General features: G+C 45.7%; 1 protein-coding gene across 1 annotated transcript in view; it reads left to right on the plus strand.

Moving 5' to 3' along the window:
- The first annotated feature begins 200 nt into the window (after positions 1-200).
- The window catches only part of LOC104145732 (store-operated calcium entry regulator STIMATE), a 39,945-nt gene continuing 12,261 nt past the window's right edge, over positions 201-27,884 (plus strand). The window contains exons 1-4 of the mRNA XM_068958787.1: positions 201-405; positions 15,866-15,914; positions 16,719-16,814; positions 18,873-18,994. Of these exons, the coding sequence (XP_068814888.1) occupies positions 303-405; positions 15,866-15,914; positions 16,719-16,814; positions 18,873-18,994 (370 nt within the window). The 5' untranslated portion in view covers positions 201-302. The remainder of the gene's footprint in view (positions 406-15,865; positions 15,915-16,718; positions 16,815-18,872; positions 18,995-27,884) is intronic.

A 27,884-nucleotide genomic window follows, 5' to 3' on the forward strand; every position in this document is an offset into this window, starting at 1 on the left:
CCAGCCCCATGGCGTCATCCCCATGGCCTCATCCCACACCCCCAGCCCAGCTGGGCATCATCCCCGTGGCCCCATCCCCATCTCCCCCACCCCATCACCATCAGCCCAGCTTGGCCCCATCCCCATCTCCCCCATCCCGCACCCCCAAGCCCAGCTGTGCCAGCCCCCGCCCCGCCCCGCCCCGGGGCGCGCCCGCGGCGGCCGGGGGCCGGGCCGGGGCGGTGCGGGGCCGTTTAGAAGGCGGCGGGGCCGCTCCGCTCCGCTGCGCGCTCTTCCCCTCCCGCTCCGGTCCCGGCGCGGCGATGGCCCCCGCGGCGCACGGCTGCGGCAGCGGCGCGCTCCTCGGCCGCTTCGGCGTCCTGCTGCAGGCGGTGCTGGCGCTGGGCGCCTTCAGCACCCTCATGCGTGAGTACCGCTGCCGCGGCCCTTTCGCGGGTGGTTTTGTCCTCGGAGGCAGCAGGGTTGGCGTTAACCTTAAGGCGGAAGGCAGCGGGGTTGTTGGTAGCTACCCGTGTGTCGTGCCGAGAGTCGAGGTGCCGAGGCACTTGTTAAAAACCGTTGTTTCAGGCTGTAGTCTGGGAGTAATTAAGTGCAGCAAACTTGTAGCTATGATCTGTGCAGGCTGGCTCTGCTTGTATGAGCAGCTACTTCATCACTTACAAAATTGTAATGATGGGTGAAAGCTAAACCTGTAAACCAATGATCTGCTAGCAAGAAGATGAGAGAATCTAACAAAAATAGTGCTGGCATCAGGTAGCATGCTGCTAAACTAATGTTTCCCTTAATCGAATTGTGATATTGTTTGGTTTAACTTTGTTTAGGCTGTGAAGTGATTAGGCCTGAGAAGGAGGTTGCTGGGGCTCAGAGGAAGAGATGTGAGTGTTAAAAATCCAAGAGCCCAGTATCAGGAGGTAATATTAGACAGGCTGTGCTATGCACTGCATTAACTGTGCAGCTTAAACTTATAGTTGCCTTGTTATGTATTGTGAAGGGTAATGATACAAAGCAGCTGAGTAGTGAGAAGAGAGACAGGAGGATGCTAATAAGACCTGAGAAAACCCGTTGCTCTGTGCTACCTGCCTTCATAGCAACGCATGAGTTGCTTCACCATTCAGTTAAGTGGTTTGACACATTGGGTAACAAGGCAGAACTCGATCTGTTCTCCTTGTTAAAAACCATATGGTCACTGTGGAGTAAAACTTCAGGTTCTCTGGTTAACTTTTTTGTTTCATTTTTTGCCCTCTTCTTCCTCTGCCCCCCCCCCCCCCCGAGAAACCCCTTTTGAAAACAGGACTCCCGCACTGTGGCTGTGACCAGAAGCTGTTAGGAAAAACTGCAAGTTCCTTCTGTGACAACTGACAGTTTTTTCCCTGTTGTAGTAGCCCAGTTCTAACACTTCATTGCCTTTATTTCACTGGGTATTGACAATAAGAATGGACTAACTTGGTCTTTCTGTTTGTGTTACTGTGATGTGTGCATGCAGGTTAATTGGCTTGTAAACTCCATGGCGTGATCCCCATAAAATCAGTTAGTCATACCAAAATACTCCTGTGGCTGAGGACTTCCTAATCACTGATACTCCAGAGTCGAGGACTTGCTAACTGTTGTTACCCCCATGGTGTAAGGGCTACTGTTCCCTTGAGCATTAGCAGCCTCTTGGTTAATGAGAAGTTGAAAGCTGCCTGGATGTGGATTCACAGTGAATCCACTGAATGAGGAAAACTGCAGAGGAAACTGTTGGCCGGGACCTTGAAAGTAGTTGTGTTTACAACCCTGGGATCTCAAACACAACTTCTCTGGCTGCAGCAAGGCTGTCTGTCCCTAATTCACCCCAGCTGTTTCTCATCTATGCCCAATTTACACACTCCCTGCTGGAGACTTTCTCAGATCTACCATTGGGGCTGTTTTCATGCTGACTCCTAACCCATTTCAGTAGTAATGGGGTTACCAATGACCTTATGTTAACCAGTAACTTGCTCTGAAGCAGCGTTTGGAGTTTTCGTGTGAATGATTCAGCTGGCATCCTCCTAGGAAGGTGAAGGCATGAGCCTTCCCACAGGGCATGGGAGCCTCTTGAGCTGGTGGAGGACATGCATCTAGAGTCTGAAATGCTCGTGGGAACCTCAACTGCATCTTCACTGAAGCCTGATGTGAAGTTGGGCAGTCACAGATGGATGACTACCTCATCTGTGTCTTGGTACACTGTTTGCTGGTGCTGGAATCAGTCTTGGTCCATGTCAATATTTCTTCCTTTCATACTCTGGCATTCCTGGATGTGTATTTGTGATGTGTATGTCTGACTTCTGCTTTAATGGGACACTGTAGGCCAGCTTGCTTGGTCTTACAGGTCAATGAGTAGGAAATTCAAATCCTATCTGAATCAAGCCTGTGCGTTATGGATCCCATCTGCTATAAAGCTTAGGTTCAGCTTTGCTGTAGGAGAAGCTGTGGCTAGAGCTATGCAGCTGGTGTTTCTTAGTTAAGCCTCTAACAAGCTGTTTCCAAAAGACACATGGTCAAGCATAACAAGCAAGCTCGGTGGTGGGATTGTGTCATGGGAATTTCAAGGGATTTGTACTAGGTCCAAACCCCTTGCTCGAGGAAGGCCATGTTGCTAGGGCTGTGTATGTAGTGTGTGCTGGCTGTTGTATGCTGAGATGCCTAGAAGGAGCAATTGGTCTAGAAGGGGGTGATTTATCCCCCTGTGAAAAGTCTCACCTGTTGAAAATTGGCCTCATTCAGTTTCCATGGCTCTGAACTGGAAATCCAGTTACAGTTCTCCTTCAACTCAGAGGTGTGAAATGGGGAAACAGCCCTGGGGCGGGGGGGAGGAAATAAAACAGAATTTGAATAGAGAAAGCTTCAAAATTGTGCAAATACAATACAGAGCACTTGGAAACATCTTGAGGAACTCGGGCTAGCTATAATGTGGTGTTCTGCAGAGTTTTGCAGGCAGTTGCACATGGGACATGCTCACAGAACACATAGCCAGAACATGGAGGGTCACTAGTGTAGCCTATTCTGGGATGGATAAGATTGTTATCAATGGAAGGGTCTCTATCCTTGAACGTCTGTCCTTTGTGGGTCTGGAAAGACTGTCTCCTGCCAACCTGGTAGGAGAACCCAAATGCATGTGAACTGGCCAGTCTTGTGCATTATCTGAATCGATGCTGTGCATGTCTGGATCATATGAAGCACAGATTGTATGCAATCACAGAAAATAGTGGCTGACTGGAGCTGACACCATTGGTTGTCACCCTTCCTGCCTTCCAGCACTGGCTTCAGAGGTGCTTTAAATGGGCTGTAAGGACCCTTGCTGCAAAAACTATGCTGTGAATGCCTGAAATAAGAGATGGTCAAACATAGCATACTGCTTATGTGTATGTGGCAGTCTGCTGTTTCCTAGGCAAGAACTTGCCCTTAGGGGAGGTCACAGCACGGAGCACTGTGGATAATTGAGTAACCCCATCTGAAGTGGTTTTTAACACTCTGCCTTGATTATCAGCCAATTGAATGGAGAAAGCATGTTATGGTTATGTTAGCAGCAGATGCTGAATGTGGCTTGGAGGTTAAATCATTGCAGTTGCTGCTATTCAAGTTAAGCTGTTGCAAGGAGGGGTCTGTAGGGCCAGCAAAAGTTGCCAAACTTGCAGCCAAGAACAGCAAATCCCTCTGGAATGAGGGAAGCTCTTATAGAAATTTTAGCCACAGACAGCTTTGTGGATGAACTGGAGTGCAGAAGCAGAATTTGGAAGTTCAAGGATCTCTTTTTTTTTTTTTTCCATTGTGAAATGAAAAAGCTTTCCTTGAAGCTGCTATGTCTGTCTCTACCCCACGGCAAACAGCATGAGGTGGGTGGGGTATCTGAGGCCATCTATTACTCTTCTAAATTCTTCTGTCCCTTAAACTATCCCTGTAGACCTGTTAACTTAGTGAAGTTTGGTAATGCTTGTGCTGCAGGTGTCAAAACATGCTTAGCTCTTGGAGAGAGTTCATACAGCCAGGCAGGGAAAGTTGTACTGGATTGAGCTCCATATCGCTGCTCTTCAGGCAGTGAAACTTGGATTTCAGCTTGACTTTTGTGAATGGCTTGGACATGCTTAATGTGACAGTAGTGTCCCAGCAGCTCCTTTTGCAGTTGTCCAGCATATTTTTGCCTTGAGCTTACGCTAAGAAGGCAGCACTGCTTGCGGTTGGAAGCATAGCGCTGACTCTTCCAGGCGGGACCTGTAGTGACAGAGGTGACCTATAGCAACAATGGTAATCTCTTATTATTCTGGTCCCAGTAGCCTGTCCCAAGGCAGGACCACAGAATAGGAGTTTGCCAGACTTGCTCAAAATGAGCAAAGCAGAGGACTCTGGGTTGTGGTAGTAAACTCCTAGTAAAGAATATTAACAACTACCTCCTAATTTATGTGTTACCCTGGTTCTCGAGATTGCAAGGAACCACAGGCTTTACAGCTGGCCTTGCAATGCATTTTTCTCCAGGACAGTGGGCTACTGGCTAGTGAAAATGGGAGGCAGTCTCTCAGTATGTGGAAGTGTGTGAATTTTGGAAGGGTTTAGTGGAATTGGCAGTAATTATTATCTTGATCAGATAAACCAGACTATCCTGCTCCAGTGCAATGCTGAATCAGTGCTGTGTTCAGGCATGTTGCTGTACATACTTTGAATTGCTGCACTGTTTCTGTGCTTTGGAATTATCCTGCTTTCTTCCTATGTGGTGGTTTGGCTTTTACACTGAAAATCTCTCTGAAGGGTGGGTAGAAGTGTGTGTGTCAGAAAGGGGAAGAAATAAATGAAGGATACGTTTGGCTTAGTGTTTGGTCTATCCAGACTTTCATGCTGCTCTGAAATAAGCTTGCCCAGGACTTAAGAGCGCTACAGGACTTGGCAAGCACAAGACAGGCTCTGCTGACCTCACTACTCCTAATGTAAATATGTAACTGTTTGGTTTGATGCATATTTAAATGGGAACTTCACCAGATGCTTTTTCCCCTTTTGGGGGGGGGGGGGGGGGAAACAAACCGCAAAGGTTAACTTTCCCTGTGGAGGTGTGAAGTACAGGGCTCTGACCGTAATAGTCAATTTAGATATAAGTTTGTGGGTTAAACGACTTCCGCTGCATGCAGGTTTTCACGAGACAATTTTTCTTCTGCTTCAGTACATCTGAAAACCAGCTAAGCTTGAAAATAAGCATTGTGCTTTGTAAGTTGGGAGGTCTGCGCAGCATTTGATGTGCTTAGTTAAGCTGAACACAGCTTTTTTACAAGGCTTTTGAATTTTGATTGTTAATTGTGTTGACCTGTTCTCAGAAGCCACCTCTTGATCAGCTAAATCGAGCAGTGAAAGCTGTGTGCTGCGTTGAGATTGTGAGGGTCCTGGTTTCAGAAAGGGACGAATGGCTTGGGTGAGCTGACAAACGAGCTGGCAGACTAGAACTGCTTTAAAAGGTATTGTTAACACGAGGACTGCAAAACACCTCTCTGAGAAGGTTCTGAACCGTGCGTTAAACAAGTGATGTTATCTATAACTTTTGCTGTAAAGTTTCTTGTATAGTGTTAAAAGTTTTCTTCCCCAGTTAAGAGATGGAGCGAGTAAAGCTTTTCAACTGTCCTGACAATGTGGTTGTGAGAAAGCTGTGTACTGCGGCAGACAATCTTTAAAGTGCCAGTCCAGATGTGTTACTTCATTCTTAAAGTTTTGTTCTCTTAATGATATGTTCCTTCATGTTTTTGAGATTAGAACACTTCTGCTTAAAACCCATTTTTTTCAAGTGACTTACCTGGAACCTAGTGGGGCTTTATATTGAAAACAAAATCATGGCTGCGTCTTCCAAGAAAGAGTTAAAAAAAACTCTGGATTTGAGCTAGAGCCCAGCTCCAGGCCAGGTCTCCTGACAGATTTACTGTTGCATCAAATACCTTGCCCAGTTCTCAATGTATAAAATGTGACTAATGGCTGTTATTTCAGAGTATACTTTATGACCACCAGGCATTTAAATGCTGGGCAAGAGCCATAAAAATCTCCATAGAAATAAGACCACAGGGGTTATATACCCATTGTGGCTTGAGGCATAGCTTGAAACCGAGACCCACTCCAAAGCACTACATAGCTTAACTTGGGCCATTAATGTCCCCAGATAGGTGGATGCTTCAGCCCTTGGTATGTCTCTGCAGCATGGGTGATGGGGAGGTGGTGCTGCTCTGAGGGTCTGGGTGAGAGTTATGGAGTGTTCTGTCTTGCTGGACTCTGTACAGCTTGCAAAGCTCCTCCTGCACTCGACTTCTGGATGACTGTGAATTTGGATGGGGAATAAAGATAGATGGGCCGCGTAATATGAGCAACTCCCCAAAAAAGGGGAGAGGAGCAACTGGTATGTGGGATCTCGAGGAGGAAAGGTGCCGAAGCACCTTTCCTTATCTGCCCATAGCAGCTTGGGAACTCCATAGCATGGCATCATGTAGGACTTGCAGGATTTGCATGGGGCTGTTGCTCCAGCTGGGTACTACTGTGGGCCTAAAATTGCCATCAGCACATGCTCCTTTTGCAAGTCAGAGCACTCTATTCCAGAAGAAACTTTCTGTGGAAGATGCTGTAGAATAGCCCAACAATAGCTGCCTATCTTCAGTAAGAGCCAGTACCATCTTTATACTGCCCTCCTGCCTTGCATCCTTCTGTCACAGCAGTACTCCAGAGCTTATGTTGCCACTGAAAGTTTTGCTACAGGTGCTTATGTTCTTAAAGCGTTGAAATAAGGATATTTGGGAGGGAACTGGAATGACTAAATACATCTGTACAGACTAGAGAATGCAAGTTACTGCAATAGTCTGGTTGCTTAAACACGGGTAGGACTCTTGCTGCTAAACTCGAGTAAAAAGGTACTTGTCTTTACAACACTATTCCTAGAAAACTGTTGTAAGCCTTAAAATACAGCTACTGCAGCTGTGCTGTATTAAAGGTGAAGGGTCCCATATCTGTGGTGAAGATGGGGAAACTGGGGGTAGGTCAACCTGATTTGCGTAAGGGTCTTCTGTTCAGGTGCTAAGAACAGATCCCAGGCCATCCACCCCCTAATCCTGTACTCTTGTTTACTGCTTTCAACTTAATATTGAGACTCTCCTGCTCTGTGGGCTCTTCATTTAAATACCCCATTCTGTCTCCCGAGTCTTGTAACAGGCAGCTAGTCTTGCTCTGTGGACCTGGTGATGGGTCTGTCTTGTGAACTTTTCCAGCTCAGGCATGTACTTATCTCGCGAGCAGCATGTTAGCCAGTCTCTGCAAACAGAGGCTGCTGTTTCCTCCCATTGTGTCCCGGGTCGAGCTGTCTGAGTAGCCACATGCTCAGGCTAAGAATAGTGCAGACCCCAGGGTTTTGGCCTCTGTATCCTGCATGTTGACTTCTTCCTGTCTGGGGCTTGGAAAAACCTTGAGCCTGGGAAAGGGTGTGTCCTTCAAAAGAGGTGGGAAAAGTGTTATTGGAGACTGTACTGCAGATAAAAGCCCTCCCCTGCACAAGCTCCGCTTTATTTTTGTTTCCTCTCCGGTTCAGTAGTTCTGAGTTATCTTCTGCAATGGCTGAAAATAAAATACTGACCTTGGTAATGTGAGGTTGCCCCTGAGATGGGCTTTCTGGCACTAGTGACTGCTTTATGGCAGGTAATCTAGCTTAGCCCCTCTTAAAAGGAGGTGACAGAGTAACTTGGGCACTGCAGCCCGGTTTTTGGTAGACTATTTGTTCAGTGCACTAACTCTGCAGCACTTTCCCTAGTGCTGCAAATACCAGACTCCTCCTTAGCATTCATCCTCTAGGGTCTATCACTGAGCTCAGTGTGCATCAATCGGTCTCCAGTAAATCCAGTCCTAGAGGTTTTCTCTTTTGAGGTTTGGAAGGGAGCTGTCAGCCTGCCTTTTGAATCCTGTTGTTGATTGCAGGCTGACTCCTCAAGGAGGAGATCCAGTAACAGTTGAGCACACCCAAACTTTTCCTAGGGAAATGAGTTCAACCTAGTTGTGAGACCTTACTTAGTGGTCTGTTTTGCTAACCAGCAGCTAGCTGCCGCTGCAGCTAATTCTATCCAAATCATGGTCATAATCTCAAGGAGGGGTAAGAGGTACCCATCCAGATGGGATGTACTGTTAAGCCATCTGCTCAGCTTTGAGAGCTGTTACTGCTGACCAGCCCCGGTCACTGCTGGTGTCTTGCTGTGATACTGTGGCTCCAGCGCACCCGTTTCAGAGCGGGAACGTAGGGCTGGTGTCCTTGCCTTGCATGTTTCTGGTATCGCCAGCAGGAGAGCTGCCTGAACACAATGAACGGTGAAGTCGGAGGATGCCATGTGTGAGAGCACTCCACAACATGCGAATGAGGTGAGGAACAGCCCAAAGTTTGGGTGATAGGTGTTGTCCTTGTCTTCCCTGATTGTGTAATTAGGGAATTCATTAATATAAAAGTAGACTGTGGGATGGCACTGCCAGAGATTCAGGTAACTTCAAGGAATTGTATGTATCTGGGGCAGCTGAACCTTTCAAACGAGTCAAGAAACCACCATAATAAATGTCTAGCTTCTATTACTTGGCAGTAGGTGTTAGGGATTTAGTGTTCTCTTCAAATATAAATGGTGGGGATAGTTCTCACTGGGCTTTTATCTTTTAGTTTTCTGACTCTTTACAGTTCTGTAATCAATGACTCATCTCGCAGAGAAACTTTTTACACTTCAAAGGTCTGTATTCAGAAGTCCAGTTTCATCTTAGCTTGGTAGTCTTTGGGGAATTTCAAGTGTGTATGAACTTTATTGTCCATGGCTGAATAGGAAAGGCCTGAGTTCTGTTTCCTGCCCTGCCTCTTCTCAGCCCTGGGAAGGGTATTCCTCTTTCAAATTGTCACTCATCTTCCTTCCCCCTTTGCTTAACTTTTGCCAACTTTGCTCAACTTCATCAACGTTTGTTGGCAGTAACCAGAGCCAAGTAGGGGAAGAGTGGTGATTTGAGGACACCAATTCAAGAAGGTAGGTTGTGACATCTGGGTGGTACTTCACTCGCTCCCATGTAATGGGACGGACCTTCATCCCGGACTCTTCTGTTTCCCATCTGCCCAACCTTACCCCCTGAGATATATTGGATCACAAGGCCCTATGGTCAGACAACAACTTATCTCCATGCTGCAGTGGAGTCATGCACCTGGGAGCAGCCTGCAGCCTTCAGAGCTAGAGTCCTGTTTGCTCCCTCTCACTCACTGAGTAGTGGGCAGCTCAGTTGCAGGCAGAAAGTCATCTCTGATGTATGAAACATCTGTAGTTAGTGCACAGGGTCATCAAGTGAGACAGGAGCTGGGGGACTGTGTTTGTGGAGAAGTGGGAGGGCATCTGGTTCTGAATCTCTTGGTCAGATTGTGAGACAGGGCTTTAATGTTATTCCTTCCTAGGAAGGTGTCTTTGAATGTAGCCCCTTTACAAAAGGGAAGTATTTCTCCTGAATTCTGTGTGAAGCTTTTGAACAGTGACACCAGACTGGAGTTTCATGAAGCTCCCTTTCTTTGTTCTGGAGGACCACCTTTGGAGCTTTTCTGAAGGAAATGCATTTCTGCCGTTACAGGGTAAACTATTTTGCTGTTAGCATCCACTTCCTTTACTGTTAATTGAAACTTAAATGGAATAGTTCTGGATCAGATTGAAATAGGTTCAGTGCAGTAGAAGGACTTTCCTCCTTGGATATGAGGAGTTCAGCTTTGTTCCACCCAGCATCTCATAGAGACCTGTGCAGTCTCTGCTGCGGAAGTATGTATCACTTGGTGGGCTTTGCTATCAAAGGGGAAGCGGACTTGATGGAATTCCCAAGTTTGCACTTCTTCAGAACGCTGGATAACTCTGCTTTGTGAAAAAAGGTGCAACTCGGCAGGCCATCAATGTGAAAAGTGTGAAATGCAGTAGCTGTGAAACAATCTTTCAAGAAAGCCTGGAGCGCTTGGAAATCTTAAGCCTGTTGCTTGACTGAGGCTTTCTAATCCTCTGACTCCACGTGGGTGCAGCAGTAGTGCTTAGAGGACCCTCATGCTTGACTGGCAGCATTTCTGCAAGAACTTCGGAAGTTTCCAAAGGCGCTGCCTTTCATGCCAGCATGTAGTAACTCCAGGCCTAGGTGCTTACTGAGGTGTCTATGCCTTTGGACAGATTTCCATCCCATCTCCCCACCTGCTGTTACCATTACTTAGCCCACTTCCATTGATTCAAGCCTCACCTGAGGTTTTGAAGGTAAGCGTAAGCCCTGAGACAGGGCAATGAACATCCAATGAGGTACTGTGGCTTGTTTGGTATGTAGGATCTGTCAACAAGCCTAATAAGGAGGACAATGTGTTAGTTAAAAAGTTCAGGCACCTTGAACTGACTAGCAGGGTTAGGGACAATCCCAATATGCGGAAACTTAGTCTAGTCTAACTAAAGATACTAAATCCGTGCTCTTAGAGCTTTGCTTTCTTAATGTTCCTGTATTAAGATTCTTTTTTTCTTCCCCTCAGGAAGTTACTGGGAGTCAAGTTTTTAAACAGTGTAAAGATCCTGAAAGAAGTCAATGCGTAATGACTGAGTGCTGTGCTGAAGATCTAAAGCTATTTGTTCAAAGCTTGTGATACACTCAAGGTGTCTCTTCACTGACATCTGTTCTACTTGCTTTGTAGTATAGAAATATTTGTCAGTGTTTCCTCTGCTACCAACGTGCTTGCCAGGCCATGTTCTTCCACTTCAGTCAGAAGCTCCACGAGACAAATGTACTGATGTGCTTCCCTGTATCACAAAACCAGAGGATAGACTTCTTATGCACATATCTCTGATCTCAGACTAGTTCCTTATCTTTCAGGGCTCAGTAAACATGGTCTGAGCTGTGAACTGTTCCTATCCTGGGAACTCCCAACAAAATGTAGATGTTAATACCCAAGTACAGCAGCTGACAGTTCAATTGCTTTTCGAATAGCTAAATACTGAACTGCTGCTAAATAGAAGCTAACAAAGAAACTCTGATGTTCATAAGGCAAGTTCCAGCTCCATTTACCTTAAATATTTATTGCAGACGTCCAAACTTATGCGGCTAGTGGAAATGTGAGTTGAGGTTGATTTCTCAAGCTTCCTTGCTTTAGGTTAACCCCAGAGCAATTATTCCCAACCCTTATTTAACTCTGAGGTTCACTGCTTCTCTTAGACTTGTAAGAGTAGTGTGAAAGTTTTTCTGTGCCTTGGCTGGTGTTTTCTTCTCCTTAGATTCTCCCAAAAATCTTTCTGAATATCTTCATGTGATTTTTACTGAATATGTTACTCAAACTAGTTTACCATTTAGTAGTGATGTGGGGAGGTACAAGGTGAGATCAGGAATCCTTACTGTGTGCATATAACATCTTTGCAAAGACTTATAAAGTGAAGGTGTGACTAGCATGTGGCTCTGTGGGTAGCAAATCCCTGCTGGCAGGCTGGGGGACCTGTAGTTTGCTGGCCCATGATGTGGTCTAGACAGCTGCCATAACTGCCAGCTACCTGTAAGCTGGAGTTTGGGAGTATTGCTTTGCTGTAGAGGTGTGTAATAACACTACTTCTCTGTATCAAGTGGCTCACTCTACAAATGGACAAAGCTGTAAAAGGGAGGTAGAGTTCAAATATCAACGCAGTGGCTGTTGGCACTGAGAAACCAAATTCCTGATGCCTTCTGGCGTAGACTCACTACTCATTAGTCTCATTTTTAATCCAGTGAGATGGGGGAGTTCTCTCCCTACCACCCTGTGCAACTCTCAGCACTTGATAGCACCTGTAAGCAAGGAAAAAGAGTTAAAACTCCAGTGATCGCGTACTTCCTGTTTGCTTGCTGCATGCAAGAGGATGCACAGGTGTTTTAAATAAATCTTAAGGCTGGACTGATCTGTCTGAGCCATGGTAACAAAAACCTATGCCTACAGTTGATGGAAAACCATGTTGACCCCCATGAGCATAGGTGTGTTTTAAGAAGTGTAAAGCAGGTGTTAGCCCTTCACCAACCCCTAAAAGCTGAGTGTGTGGCTGTGCAGCCCCACCATGTAGCTGTGAATGTCGTAAATTGGCTCTCTGCATGGCTTGGAAGAGACGAGGGCCACTTCCCAATTGCCGTTCAGGCGGCTGCTACCACAGCCCTACTGTGCTCCCAAAGCACAAAAGAAGCAGCCCTCCTTCAAAGAGGGTTTTATCAGCTCCTTGAGCTTTCAAAGACCTGGAGCCACTTTTATGTGGATTTAACATCACCCGTAACCTCTGGGTCACAGCTACTGAACTACTCTGCTGCCTGCTTAAGCTCCAGTAATCTTGGCTGGCTTTCTGGTTTAATTTGGAGACAGCCTGCTGCAGCTCCACACAGTAAATGCCCTATTAAGCAGTTAATTATTTCTCTATAATACTAGCTTTTATCTTTAATACAACAGTTTTACTGTCTCTGATAATTACACAGTCTTGGATAACTCTCTTAAATCTAATGAGGCATGACAAGCTATGTTCAACAAGGCACCACACCATTAACTTCTTACCTCTTACTTGTCATCTTATCACACTGAATTACTGTATTTCTAGCCTGAGTGGCTGTGGATACATAACATGTCACTTCTCATTAAGAAAACAATGAAAATCATCACTGATGCTCTCGCAGTCAGGCTAATGGTCAGCTGCCTGGCTTGGTGGCCTGCAGATCTGTTCAGCATCTCCTCTTCAGCTTGGTACTACCTGCCCAGTGAGCTGAACAAGTGTCTTAGGTTGAGTTTAAATACTTCTGGCCAGCTGAGCAGCTCTGTTAGTCCACAGGTCTTTTGCCTGTGAATGGGTGAAATGCAAGTTGCTCCTTGAGGGGATCAGCGCTGAAAAACCCTTGTTTCTGTTGATGGGAGCAAACATTTTTGTAGTGATGTCAAATATACTCTCATACAGCTGGGCTTTTATGCAGGACAGCAGGGCTTCTAAAAGCATGTGTTTCCCCTCATTCTTCATAGGGAGAGTGACACTACATGTACCCTGCTGCTGGCTCTGCTTCTGGACCCTGAAGGTCTCTGCCTTCTGGCACGTGGAGCCCACGTGATTTGTGCTTTCAGGCTTTTCCCTGTGGAGCTGAAAGGCCTGTCAGTGCTGTGACTCCAAGAGTTGAGTCCTGAACTGTCAAAAATGTGCATTTGCGCCACTGAGCAGGGTGGGAAAGCCTCACTTTGGATTCTCAGTGTGGGGTGAACTTCCCTGTGGGTGTTTCCTGGGATACTTATGGTACTGGCTACTGTGGTGTGCCTGGATTAGATCAGTTTCTGGTTCTGATAGGAAAGTTTGTATTTTGACAGAAGCTGTTAGCCTTTCCAGTTTCATTTCCTGAAAGATTGACTGGTGGGTGGAACGTAAATCTGGAAGCAGGGAGAGCTGGGTAACACTGTGCTAAATGTTGTGCTGGTGAGGTGCCTTTATCAGTGATGTTAGTAATAAAAGTGGATCAGAGGGATTGTTTGTCTCCTCCTGCCATGAGGAGCAAGGTAACTCATGTATATAGAAGTGCATCTCCTTACCCCACTGAAGAGCAGGTAGACCTGTGTAGCTCTGATGGCTCTGCTGTCATCTGTGGCATGCTGAGTGACTGTTTCCCTATTGTCATTGAGCCCTGGGCAGTGTCCAAGCAGTGAGAAGGGTTCTTCTTCAGGTTGTAAACTCGAAGGTGGCGACGGCTGAATATGTGTAGATGGGAGGGCGAGGAAACAGAAGCTGGATGACAGACTAGCAGGATGGTGCATGTCTGTTCTGACTTTTGGTTGCTGCTTAAATAAGCTGACCATAGCACTCCAAAAACGAAGACTTAGTGAGATAAACTAATTGTCCATTTGGGTGTTTGCAGGAGTAATCTGCTTAAACTTAGAGTACTCATCCCAGATGATCTGAGCAGTAACTTTATTGGGCCCTTCTGGTAGGTTTAGGGGGATTTGGCAATCAATGCTTACAGAAACCATCCTAAGGGTATATACTGTAGCAAGATTGTACATTGCACACGTAGTTGTATGTCCTGCTGCTTTCAGGCTCCCAGTTCCGCTAGATGGCACCACTGAGCAGTCAGAACAGAGGATGCATTGAATTATTATTTTTTCCCTTTGGTGTTTTTAGTGTATTTTTTGTCTCCAAAAGATATCACAGGTCATTATTTTGACTCTGAATCCTGTTCAAACTGGCGACTTTTCTGAGAACAGATTGTGATGGATTTGATCTGCTGTGTGTTTTGAGCTCGTTAGCACCTTCAAGGAGGTGAGCTGCTCCAGCAGCTGAGTCGAGGTCTGGGATCTGTGTCCTCTGCTTCTGCTTGAAGTTTGGAGGCAGCATGGCTGAGACACTGGCTGTAGCTACAGTATCTGTAGCTCCAGATGTAACTGTTAACATCTGCAAAACAACACAATGCCACTAAAAGCCATTTTATTAACTAAAAAAGATCTAGCAGTTCAGTATGGTTGAAATGCTTCTTCCAGGACAGCTTGTTCCCAGAGCACCTGTGGGTTTTAAAGGAGAAGAGTTAGCCTGGTAATGGGATCCCAACTGGACTGAAATTTAAACCAAGTTGACTTTTGCATGTGGTATGGCACTTTTTTCCCATCGCTAGCTCTGATTTGCACGTGTGAAAGCTGGCTGAACATAGGGAAAGCATCAGTGCTCTGCCACTTCTCTAGGACAAGCTAACTGGGACTGTCTGAGACACTTCTGCAAAGCTCCTGAATAGAACCAAGCAAAAAAAAGAAAAACCCCGAAACTTGCCTTTGTCTCCAGGTAGTAACTGGAAAAGGCCCAGAGCAGTGACTGATAGTAGTAGAGGGCTCACATAGATCAGGATGCACCTGAAGGGCTGCGAGAAGCAAACCCTTCCAAACCCATTAAAAAAGAGTTGCTTCAAATGTCTGTCTTTTCACTTATGATGGGTAGTGTCAGAACCACATCTCGGGCTGTGCGCAGCAGGCAAGTTCTCTGACTTCAGAAGCTCTGTTACAGGGGTGGCTAGATTTTGGATGATAAAGGCTGGCTTTCTGGCCACATGGGGTGGTGGCCCGCATACACTTGCGGATCTGCTTCTGGCAGGTTTTAAGCTTGAGGCTTCAGAATGACATTGAGTTTCTCTTGTAGATACATATGTTCAGTCTACTTATCTCTTATTTCCATTATACTCTTGCAGTTTGTGGCATAAGGGCTGTCTCCCTGGTCAGCCTCTCCTCAGCACTTTCACCTGTTGCTTCATAACTTCTCCACAGCAGTAGCCAGTTAACATGCAAAATGTTGTGTAACAAAATGGTGTTTTAATACTACCTCCAGCTATTAGGCATAGGCTTGAAGCTGTGCCAGCTTGCAAGGCTTCAAGGTTTGGCACTGGTACCTTTATGCTAGAGGTGTGGGCAAGGTCCTGCTTCCTGAAGATCGTCTTGTCCAGGTAGCTGTGACCAGGAGGTGTCTGTATCATAATGCTGAGATTCAAAAAGTTAATGGACTCCTGGGCCACGCTGTTTGGCTGTTGCTACCATGAATTAAACTTCACTGCAGAATTCTCAGGGTTGGTAGATGGCAATGGACTTCTCCAGCCTCCCTCAGGCTGCTTCCTATGATTCTGCACTGTTGAAGGAGATGAGAAGTATGTACCTACCTCCAAAAATAGCTCTGTTTGGCCTTCTGGTTTATTGGTGAGTTCATTGCTCCAAATTAAGCGGAGACAAGATCCTCTGGCTTTGCTTAGCTTTAGACTGGTGAGTGCTGAGGGTCCTCCAGATATTTTTGATTGCTCCTGCATTGGAGATAGGCACAGACTGCATAGATGTATCAGTTCAGCTCTTCTGGTTAACCTAACCTCTCTAATCGTTTCTTTGTAGTAAAACGATTTAAGGAACCAAAGGAAGAGAGGCGGCCCTGGAGGATATGGTGAGATTTTTAATTTGGAGCTTAACAATATTACAGATGCTTTTTTTTTTTTCTTGAATACCAGCAGCCTTCTAGCTTCTCTGAATATCCCATATTGAATTATTAAATGTAACTCTGATATCTCTTCCCAAGGGAACTTCACTAAAGTAGCTGGTAATGCCTAGAAGTAAAATGCCCTGCCTTGTTTCTTCAGTCAGGCTTGTCTTGTTGCAGGTGACCTGAACTGAGAGGTTATGGTCCTCTCCAGTCTGCTGGCCTAACCTCACATGGCCAGTCTCCTAGACAGGATCTTTTTTTTTTTTCTTAAGTTAGATTTATCATTTTAATGTTGGCCCCTGACCCAGCTCAGCTGAAGACCAGACAATGCATTTGGCTGTATTTTGGTGGAAGATAACAGAGTATGACTAGCTGTCAGCTTTGGACACCTCTGTGAAGCACCACTAGGCTGTAAGATGTAGCAAGTTGATACCTTCTCTGCACCTACTGCTAGTCGGAGAAGCTGAGGCCTGGCTGGGCACTGGAGGATAAACTTCCCTTCACTGTGGTCTAAAAGTCATTAGTAAGTCTCAATGTTTTAGTCTTGCAGATCTGCATCTGGAGTTGTTCTGGTTTTTTTTGTTCCCCCCACCCCCTGCTGCTTTTCTAAACTAATTGGATCTGCCATAGTACCACTCTTCATATGTGACTTCTGAGAATCATGAGTGCTTCTTAGAGGAAAGTATATCAATCCAGGTCTTTGGGTGGGTGGCTGATGATATTCCAGTGCTGCTGGGCACAGATCTTATTACCTCTGTTTTTTTTCAGGTGTTATGACACCTCCAAGCAAGCAATAGGTGCCCTCTCCATCCACTTTGCCAATGTTGTTCTGTCTGATCTCACTGAAGAGGACCCTTGCTCTCTGTAAGTGTGCAAGGTGCTTGCATTTATGTTCTGAATCTGTAGAAGGTGAGACCAAGCTTGTTGGAGAGTGTCGCCTACAGTAGAAACTGAAACATTCAAAGTACTAGATGGGGGTTAAATGGTGCTGAGCTTACCTTCAGGATCTGTGTTATCTTATAGTTTTTTGCAGTCTCCTGGTCTGATGGAGATGGGCCAAATGACAGTACCTTTCTGATCCTTAAAAGCCCCTTGAAATGTACTGGCTCAGCACTGTGGCACTCTGTGCAGTGGCTTCCCACACAATCGCAATGATTAAATATACTATTTATTTGTGTGCCTGACTGCAGTTTGGCTGATCTCAAAGGAATATTGAGGATGCTTTCCTAATTGAAGACCTTTATCAAATGTAAGGATATATTTTTTTTTTTCAGAACTTCAGTTTTATCTACCCGCTTGCATTCACGTAGTCCTGGTCTGGGGCTTTCTAAGCCAGACCTCAACTATGAGTGTAGAAATGTGGCCTCTTATTCCAGACCAGCCACCTTGCAGCTATGAGCTTTGTTGCAGAACTAACTTCATCCTCGTTTGAATAACTCCTGAGGCCTTAAAATGCTATTTAAAACCTGGCCAAACTGCTTTTGTATATATTAAAGTGCTGCACCTTGATATGTTTCTTTAAACAGCCACAAGGTTGTCTGGCACTACATAAACCTTTAAAGTGATTCATCATGATTGTTTTAAACAGACATTGTTTTAAAACAAAATAAAACCCTTTGTGCTTATGTTGTGCCTGTCAGTTTTTTTTAGTGGGTTTTTTTGCATTTTCCTGTACTGTCTGATTTGTAATTCTGAACTAGGCAGCTTAAAACTCTGTCCCTGGACTTGGAGGCTCTTATGCTACGTGTCCTTCCCGTGACAAACCATCAGAGCCTCGTGTTTGTATCGGAGTACTCCAATTTCGGCAGCTGAACGCTTTAGTGAGCCAGTTTGAAAAGACGACATTAAGATTTGCTATAACCTAAGGCTCAAAGTGGATATTGAAAGCAGATCATTATTTTCAGTGTCTTTATTCTTAGGCTGTATCAAGTTCTGGCAAAGGAAATGTTACTGTTCATTCCTGTAACTGTACTTGATATTTTCCTCATGCTGTAGAAATCTGGCCAGATCTGGCAGAAAGACTCCAAAAATGGATGTATGTTTTCTGGCCAACTTTTTGCATTGGAGACTTCCTCTGGAGTTTATTAAAATACTGAGCCCTGTATCAGAGCCTGGACCCTGTGGCCCCTAGAAGGTCCCTGCAGGTCCCCTTCCCTCTGGCACTCTTTCCAGCAGAGCTTAAACATCTAAAGCTACGAAGTAAACTGATCAGGCCCAAATTTTGTGGTGGGGATGGGACTTCAGTCCCTAGATCTGCAGCAGGGACCCTGAAAGGGGGGCATTTCGAGACTCGAGGATGTCTGCTCTTGAGCCAGGGCTTCACACCTTTCCGAAAACCATCTGGCTCTTGATCTGCAACTTGGAGATGCTCTGGATGGCGATGCAGCCCTAAGGGCATTGCTCTTGGGAGACCTCACAGTTGCTCAGTAAATCAGCCTTTTTGTCTCTTCTGCTGCATAGTTTGCAGAGCAGTTGTAGCATCCAGCAAGCTTCTGCTTTTTTGTAGGGAACTTCAAAAAAGTTCAATTTCTCGGAAACTTTGTATTTCATCCAAATAGGAACAGAAGATGCTATCAACAGGTTACCTCCTTCTTGGGCTAGTCTTGCTTAAGAATTACCCCCAAAAGTATTTAATACTGTATGAACAAATGAATAAGGCCAGGGAGTTGGAGGAACCTGCTCCCTTCTCTGTTTAACGGGCTTTTGAACTACAAAATTGATAGTATTCTTGGATTTACTCTATATCCTTACCAGTAAAAGAAAGGAGAGTTTGGGTTGGCAAGTGGAGACTTTGAGATTCTAGAGGTTTTGATGGTTTCCCCTATTGAAATAAGAGGTCTGGATTGTTTTGTGTAAATCTAAGAACACAATCCAAACCTGAGTTTTGAAGTTTTTCAAAGTGCCTTTTTGCTCTGTTTCTAGCTATCTCATTAACTTCATCCTTGATGCCACACTGGGGATGTTGCTGATCTGGCTTGGTGTGAACATTGTCTCCTGGATTGTGCAGCGTCAGAAGTACACGTACTTGGTCTTTGGAGAATATGGTAGGTATCAAACATCTCTAACACTGTCTTTGTTCTCCCTCTACCCTCCTGCTTGGGCACTGCTGTGCAAGGTTGGCTTGCTTGCTCTGTTACCTCTTACCTCTTCTTCAAAGAGCTGGTCAAGTGTTGTTGCAGGAGTATGTTAAATGCTGGGGTGTCTCTAGTTTACAAATATGTGTGCCTGCTGCCTTGCTAAGCAAACTTGGGCAAAACAGTTTGAAGGCAAGTTGAATGGTTTTCTAGGGAAGATAAAAGTACCCCTGGAGCATGTGTACAATAAATAAGGTGTGATTTTTTTTAAGTCCAGCCTCTTGGTTCAAAACAGGCAGTTGCTACGTTTGCTTTGGGCTACGGTAGGCATGACTGGGAGACAGACTAGCCCCAAAACTGAGTTCTCAAATGACCTGTGATATCACCAGCTGATGTTAAATACCAAGTTTAAGTACTTCTGAGCCTGGCAGCCTTTTGCTTCAATTCCTGTCTTGAGATGAGGTGGGGAAAAACATGTTTTGAAAGCCTTTCTTGGCTAGCCCCGCTAGAGGGTAGCACTCCTCTTTAGAAAGAGAAGAGCCAGCTTCAAGAGAGCAGCGCTTCTCAGGGGATGGAGAAAAAGTAAACTAGTCTTTCTGCTATTTTACATTGTATCTAATTTAAAGACTAGTTCAAGCTTTTACTTTAGAAGATGCATCCATTCATACAGATGCACTTTCTCAGCTTTAAGACCTTAATCACTAAGCCTGCTTTCCTGAAGGTAGCCTTGTGCTTTTTTAGTATCTGGTTTAATAACTGCGCAGGTGAAACTCGACCCAAATGGAATTAGTGTGAAAACAGCACTGACTTGAGCTTTTAATCAAGCTGATACTCAGTGTGCAACCAATGTGAAGTGCTGCACACAGGTAAATGGGTTTTGGCACTGGGTAAAGGGCAAAGTTGGTCTGTGAGACTGCAGAAGCAGCTACAGACTGGGAATGAGATAAGAATAGATGAGGTGAAACAGAGGACTTGGGCAGGGTAAGGTCTGAACACCTTCATACAGGCTTGAGTGGCTTTAAAGGCTCTCATGGTCTCCAGAATGGCTTCACAGAGAGGAAGTTCAACATCCTTACAGCCTGCCTTTGAGAAATGGGCCCCCTCACCACCCCCATAGCTCTTTCAGAAAGAGGTGAGGTGGCAAGAAAAGAGCACTACAGCCTTTCAGATGAGACAATAAAGGAATCCAGATAGTCTTGGTTCAGGGACTGGTATTTTTCCCTTTTAAGCAATGAGGACTCCAAGCCCCACTGCAGCTTCAGCTTCAAACAGCATGTCTGCAGTTGAACAGAAGCAAAGAACTGTTAACATGTATTGATGGGTTGCTTTAACCTTGCACAGTAGTAATGAACTTCTGCTGAGCTGTAGCTTTACCCTGTCTTGAAGACTGGCTTAGACTACAGAAACAGTTCCTCTGTGGAAATCTTATATTCATTAACAACAAAAATAAGTCAAGGGCTGAATTTCAACAAGAGCGGAGAATAAGGGCTGAAATATCTCATCCACTCTGCTCTTGATGCAGCTCTCTGGCTAAAGGGACCGCAATGGAAAAATTAGGTAGGAGTCAAGTGGCACATCCAAAAACAATGCTGCCGCAGGGCTAAGGAAGCAACAACAACTCTGGTATCCTCATCTAGTTTGTTAGGTGACTTTCAGACCAGTTTGGAAGATGCTAGTAAACTTGGTACAGTCGGATACAGGTTCCAGAAATATTGATTCATTTCCTGTGCTAATTGCTGTACCAGACTTTCTCTTGACTTCTTCAAGTATCTCAATAAACAAAAGCCCCTCTTGCAGAGGAGGAGGAGCAGAATATCAGGAAAGCACAAAATATATGTTGTGTCACTGCTCCAAGCAATCTGAGCAAGGAACAGTTGCATTTTTTCTCCAGTATAGTCAATATTCACCTACCTTTGCATTTATGCTGCATTTGGTTTGCCTGTCTCCAGGAGCTCATGCAATTCTTCCCTGAGTGACTACAATAGCTGGATTAGTAGAGAAGCAAAGAGGAGGGAAGGGAAAGCATCTGAATCGGTACCACTTATCCAGAGGTATCTCTTTCAGCTCTGTTTCAGTCTCAACCCTTAAGATGATTTTGTGACATCTTTGAGCCAAGCAGTCTCTCAGCAGAACATCTTTTTTTAAGCAAGTTCCTAGTACTCTGCTTCCAACACCTGCTTGAGAGCCTTCTCTTCCTTAGTGCGGAGGCGTGTTTGCAGGAGAACTGGACAAACCTGACTAAGATCCTTCAGGAAACTGTACTGAAGAGTCATTTGGAGTGAGCTGGACCAGAAAACTGAATCATTATTTAAAATCTTGCACCAGTAAGAGGAACCAGTTGCTTGACTGGTATATCTGCAAAGTAGACTCTAAGCTGCAGAGGAAAAATAACTGTCTTAAGCAACCAGCTCTCCAGAAATTAATTTTTCTGAACAGTCACTATCTTCATGCTTCAAAAATGGAAGACAGCCATGTGAGGTCAGCCACTTCTTGTGCCTAAAGTCTTAGCTAAAAGATTGCTCTAGCCAGGAAAGACCTGCTTTTAGCCAGTGGAAAGTCAAAGGTGTCTGTCTGTGTTCCACCATCGTTGCCCAACAGCTCTTGATTGCACATGTTCAGCTTTGGACTGCCTTTAAGCATAGAAATCTGCCTTAGAAAAGGCTGCTATCTCTTCCGAAGATGCTTGGCTCCTGAGATCAAAGACTGGAGAGTTTTAGTCTTCGCATCAGTTTGAACTGGCTTTGGGGAATGATAGTTGCCTTTGAGTATTTGAAGCGCTAGCTGGGCACACGAGTTCCGTGAAAGCTCTTAGCACCATTGTCCTATCAGGGTAGCAGCAGGCCATGTCTATAGGTGCTTTCTGTAGGTGACTTCTGCAGGGAGGAGAATGGAGCAGAGCTTAAGCTGGTCTTCAGTTGCAAGGACCTTGGGGGAGCGGTTACGTGAGTTCTTGGAAATGCTGCCGAGTTTGTATGAACTAAGCAGGGTCTGGTACAGGCTGAAGTCGGAGCTTGCAGACAACAGCCTAGTTCAGCTTCATGCCCCAACCCCAGGCTGCTCCAGCCCTCTTCTCCTTCCCATCCCCCTGGCAATAAGCTGCTCATTACAGAGGGAAATCTCTCATTGGCTGTGGTGTCCTGGCATTGCAGATGTGACTGCTGCCCAGCTGACTAAAGAGAAAGATAAGAGCATGAAGAGAATGCATGTAAGGTCTCAGCTTTTTGTAATTGGTTGGGGTAGGATCCCTTCTTCTCTGGAACTTGCCTCCAAACCATCTTTCTGAGAGTCAAATAGTGAGGGCTAGCTGACATGTCTGAGCTTATACTCACTTCAATTAAAAAGGGTCAAATAGCTTTAAAAAAAAAAACTGGAGTATTTTGGAAGTAATACTTTAGAGATAAGCAGATGCATTGAATTCACATTAAGAAGTGTTCTGCAATGTGTGAGCAAAATGCTGAAGAGGAGCATTAAGGGAACAACGGGGGAACATGAGTGTTCTTGCTTGAAAGCGCTTTTCAGCGTGTATCTGGATACTCACATACACGATTCTGTAGCTGTGATCCTTGACTAACCGAAGCTTGATGCGTCCTGCCATTTCACTGTCTGGAAATGGAAAGGCATGCTGGTTGGAGGCCTCTGAGTTCTGTTTAGTGGCCTGTTGAACTCTGCTGGTCAAATTTAGTTATAAAACAGTATGCTCTGTGCCAGCTGCTGAGTTTAACTGAGGACCTGTGTAGGCTGCTTCTGGCCCTGTTGTGGTATTGTACAAATTTTCCATAACAAATTTTCCCACGTCCGAAAGCAGCCAAGGGAGCTGGCTGCTAATGCTTGAGGAAATACTACTGAAAATAGCTCTAACCTGAGGAGCTGTCTTGTCCTCAGCTCACTTGACTTCTCCACTGCCAGGACCAGGAGGAAAGAGTAAGGAAAGGGCTGCAGATCCTCCTCAAGTGGTTGAGTGCATGGTCAGGTCCCCTGCTCTGAGCAGGTGCAAAATCCTCAAACCCTCCAGGATCTCGCCGATAGGGATCGGTGGTGTTCATGCTGCTACAATAGAAATCTTTCCAAGAAGAAAAGACCTGGAGCAGTGGCATAACACTACGGACTGTGGAGACTGATTCAGCTGTATGTTCATCCTTAGTTCAGGTGCAGAACATGCCAGAGAAGGTCCTGGGTGTCGGTACAAATGACAGGGCTTATCTGGCTGCACTGAGACCAAATTGTCCTGCCTATAACTGACACAACTGTTGGTCAGGCCTCAATCTCTGCAAATCCAGTCTTGCCTCAGGGTCCACTCTTGTGGAACTTATATGCTTTACTGCCATTTCTTACCGTGCTCTGTATGTGGAAGTTAGCATTGATGATTAGATCTCCTTGTTTTAGAGGTATCATTTAAGCAGCTCTTCATTAAGAGTTTCTGACTTATTTCTCCCCTTACCATGTGACCCTGTACCACTTTAAATGCTTTCAAATGTTTACTGTTCCTCAGCCTCTCTGTACCTTCTGCTCTGGCTGTGATTGAATTCTTTCCTACCTGCTCAGTGCATGCGTAGTCCCTAAAACGACTGTAAATAAAGCTGTCTGGCAGTAGCATGTGGGTTTTGCTGACAGGTTGGTACATTAGCCAGCTGGGATTAAAAATAATCCTGTTGTGTGGTAACAACTCAAATAGTTCAAGCAGTGCTGCTTTTGCTGGCTTTGGGGCTCAGCGAGCAGATGGACTGCCACACGCAAGTGGAATATGTGAGACGTGAATGTCTGTGTGAGGCTGCTGCAGGCACCAGTGATCCTGGGTTTGCATCAAGGAGCTATTGCTGATGGTGAGAGGGATGGGGTGGTGACTGCTGGCAAGCCCACATCTGGGACATGGTGTTGAACTCTGGACAGCAAAGTTTGAATCAGAGTGGAGCAAGTGTAGAGAAAATGAAGCTGTGGGTGTGGATCCTGCTGGAGGAGAATAGACTAAATATAGTGCTTGCCTACTTTAGGAGAAAACCAAAGGGGTATGTGTGTTTCTATCAGAGTGGGAGATAGCTATGGGAAGGGTTAAGAAAAGTGTTTATTAAGGTAAAAGGGCAGTTTTTGTGGCAGAACTGGTATGTAGAACTGAAAGGTCCTGGGTTATCTTCCACTAAAACTGAGGGCAGGAAGCTGCTCTTCCTTCAGGAGGCTGCTTAAAGGGAGTATGACATATGGCTTCTCCAAGCAGATGTGTTGCAGAGACCAAGAAGATCCTTTGCACGTGTTCCCCTCTTTTGCGAGGAAAGTGAAACTTTGGCCACAGCAAAAGGAAGAGTCTATCTCTATTCTGCTCCCTGGAGGCCAAAACCAAACATTTTCTCTTAGCTGGCCATCTTGTATAGAGGAAGCAGCCTTGTAGGCACTCGCCTGGATTTATCTGATTGAAATGCTTGATGCAAGGCACATCCTTTCCTGTTCATGGACCAGGGCACCTCTAGGCAGCATTTGGTCCATTTGAGGCCTTGAGTTCTGTCTAAGGGTGCCTCTGGCCATCTCGGGAAGCCACCACCTAAATAAGGTGCCAAGTCAGCTGAGGTCAATGTGAGGTTTTCATTCTTCCCTTCCCAACTGCGGAGGGAGGAGAGGAGTTGGCTCTCCTGTCTTCTGGCTTGTCTGGGGCCTGCACCGAAGGCTCCCTCTTCCCTGAAGAGGTGCCAACAAGATGATTTCTTGAATGCTGTTGGTGCTAGTCAGCAGCAAGTTGAATTTGGGTGACTGTCATTGAGGTGAGCCAATGGTCCTTGGATGACTTCAAACCCACCAAGGTAAGGAACAGCCAGCTGAGCTCCTCAATGAAAAGGAAATAAACCCATCTGTTTATAGCTTGAGCATCCTTGCGGCCCCTTGGGCTATGCTGCTGTTTTGTATTCCTCTGTCCAGAGTTATTTTGGTGCTGAGTAGCCTCCTGTCCTTGGGGGCACAAGATGCAGTAAAAAAATAACTGCAGAGAACCCTCTGATCTTCCTGCCGGAGGCTGGAAATAAATCTGTCTAATTCTGTGCTCCAGAACAAATTCCTGCGCAGAAACGCGTCTTCCCATAGTCTGAAAATAATGCCCAGAACATTAGAAGAAAAATTGCAAAACAGCAGTAACTTGGAGCTGCTTAAGGTGATAGAGCAGGTGGCCAAATCGGTTCCCTAAATAGGTCTGTGGGTCTTTTCCCACTTCCTTCCACTGTGGGCATGCAAGAAGTGCTCATCTCCCTCTAATTGTGGAGAGATTCATGGCATCATCTTTACATGATGCAGAAAGGACCGGAAGGAGAAATGTGGATATTTGGAGCTCTGTGCTGGGATGACGTGGGTAGAAAGGAGCACAAGTCTGTCTCACGTGCCTGTGCTTAGCCAGTGAAGCTAGCCTAACCTGGCAAAAATATCTGATCTTGGAAAAGTAGAGTTTCCAAACAGAAGGCCGAGGTGGGACCTTGCTATTGCATAGGGACTCTCTGCCTCTACCCCCCCCCCCCCCCCCCAAGCAAACAGGCAGTTCTAAAACTACAAATACCAAAAAAAAAAACATGAAAAGCAGTTTGCTGGAGATATTGCTAACTGAATGTGAGGGGGGGAAGTGGTTTGTGTGAGGAACTGTTAAGTATGGAGACATGGAGAGGCCCATGCTTAATTTGGGTTAGGACAGAGGATATCTTTTCTAGTGTCCGTATCTCAGTCGGGTTAGCCAAAACCATACCAGACTGTCAGATATGAGTGTAAGGGCTGCCTAGTGCATGGCTCGCAAAACCCCAGAGCCCTACGTGTTTGTGCTAACAAATGGGTTCAAACTTGCTTTCAGGAGAGCTGAGACTGCGGAGGGAAAACATTCTGCAGGTGCTGTCAGGAGCGCAGAGCGGATGAGCTGACTTGCAAAGGGTGCTGTGGCTGTTAGTCCTGCCTCTCTGCAGGGGACAGAGCAAAGCAGCTGACAACACAGTGAGCAAAAGGGGGAGAGTTCAAATGCAGGAAGGAAGTGAAGGATCTGTTTGTCTCCCTGTTTTGTTTGTACTTGGAGCTGTTACAGGCAATGCTAAGCTAGGGCTTCATAGGAGGACTGGTCAACCTTGAGGTTTGGGCAAGAAGTCCCAATACAATCCACCTATGCCAAAGACTACATCCAAGTCCATAGGGCTAGCACTGCGTTAGTGCTTCAGGAGCAACAAAGCTTTCTGACCTCCCCAACGCCAGCCTTTTGTTGCCAACCACCTAGTAATGCTGCTCCAGTCTCCTTCACAGACCACCTATTAAGCTATTGCCTGCCAAGGAGCAGCGATGCGTGTTTTCTAAAATCCCCTGCGTGCCTCGCTGGTTGCTGCTGCACATAACCTTGCTGGCTGCCTTTTCCTTCCACCCCGCGGTGCGGTTGCTTGTTGTTCTGGCTTTCTGTGCTGCTGCCCGTTCGGTTCGGCAGCCTCTCTGCACTGCTGGCCTCCTGCTCCTTTCCTCTCCCCTGTCAATCCTGGGTAAAGCAATTAAAGGGCTGTGACACAGTGACCCTTGGAGGTCTCCGGCATGGATTTACTAGCTTGATGCCTCTGCTTATCAGAGATGTAGCTTTGACTTGAGGAAAAAGCTTTTGTATGTTGCTGTTAAATTATAGGGTAAGTACAAATGTGTACTAACCTGCTCTGCCTTCCCAGGGAAGCAGATATCTGAGAAGTGGAGTTACTTAGAGACCAGGTCTTATTAAATCCTGGTATGCACAGCTGGCTTCTGGGGCTGGAGTTTTGCATAATGGTTCAGACCAACTTCTGCAAACCGCTGCACTCCTTTCTTTGTGACACTTCAGCAGTGCTGTGCTGAGAAAAGGGAGGCAGAGGCCCCCCAATCTGCTGACATCTGACAACAGAGCCAAGTGTTAGTTTGCCAGAGTGGTTGGATTCTCTTGCACAGATGCAGTCCCAAATTCTGGTGTGATTGCCCTCGAAGCAAGTGTTGCCAGGGGTTATCTGTATGCTCAAGTGGTAAGAGGAAATGTTGTCTTTCCTAAGCCAGATACTGTAGCTCAGTTTTGCAGACCTGAGATGTTCTGATGAGCATGGCAAGACGATGACCAGCTGGCGGGGTGTTTAGAGAAAGCTGAAGCAAGCACATGTAATAGATATGGTACCATTATCATTGTTAACAATACAAATATGCTTTTAATTTTTACTTGGTAAGTACTCCCATTGGAAGCATTCATATTTAATTAGCATTGATTCTTTCTGAGTGAATTGCTCTAAAACCCAGGGCGATGGAGCCAGTCTCTTGCTCAGACAATAAATATCGCATAACCAGCCATTCACTCCATCAGCAAAAAAGATTAATTATATTTTGGATTGAAAGCTTGTGCTTCTTAAGTTGAAATTGGTTCCTGGAAGTTTTCAGACTGGTACAGGATCCTGACTAGCCCTTGTATAGAAGACAGTCAGTCCAGCAGTGCTTTGCCTTGGGGATCGCTGTGGGGTTTAGTTTTAATTCGGAAAGGACTCAGTCTAACATTCTGATAAAAACAGACCTGTTTTTTTTGCCAGGTGCTCATCTCCTCTGGAAGAGGAGGGGAAAAAAAGGTAGCTGGGGGAGTGAGGGCACCAAGGAGAAGGACCTGTCTTTGCAGGCTTTTCTAGGTTTTTTGAGGTGAAGAGAGATGAAGTCTCTAGTAACCTCAGGTAAACAAAGAGCAAACCAAACTGCTGATGCCCCAAAGCAACATATGCTTGTAAGGAGTTGAGTCAGATGTTGAGGTTTCTGAGGTTTTTTCCATATACAAGGATTCTGGTGATCTCCGCTTTCAGGAGGCGGGATACTTGCCTCCTCGTACAAGCTGTGCTTCCTCCCCTTGAATCCCTATATCCATCCAACTCAAAGC

This window comes from Struthio camelus, chromosome 1, assembly GCF_040807025.1.
Source record: "Struthio camelus isolate bStrCam1 chromosome 1, bStrCam1.hap1, whole genome shotgun sequence".
Classification (NCBI taxonomy): domain Eukaryota; kingdom Metazoa; phylum Chordata; class Aves; order Struthioniformes; family Struthionidae; genus Struthio; species Struthio camelus.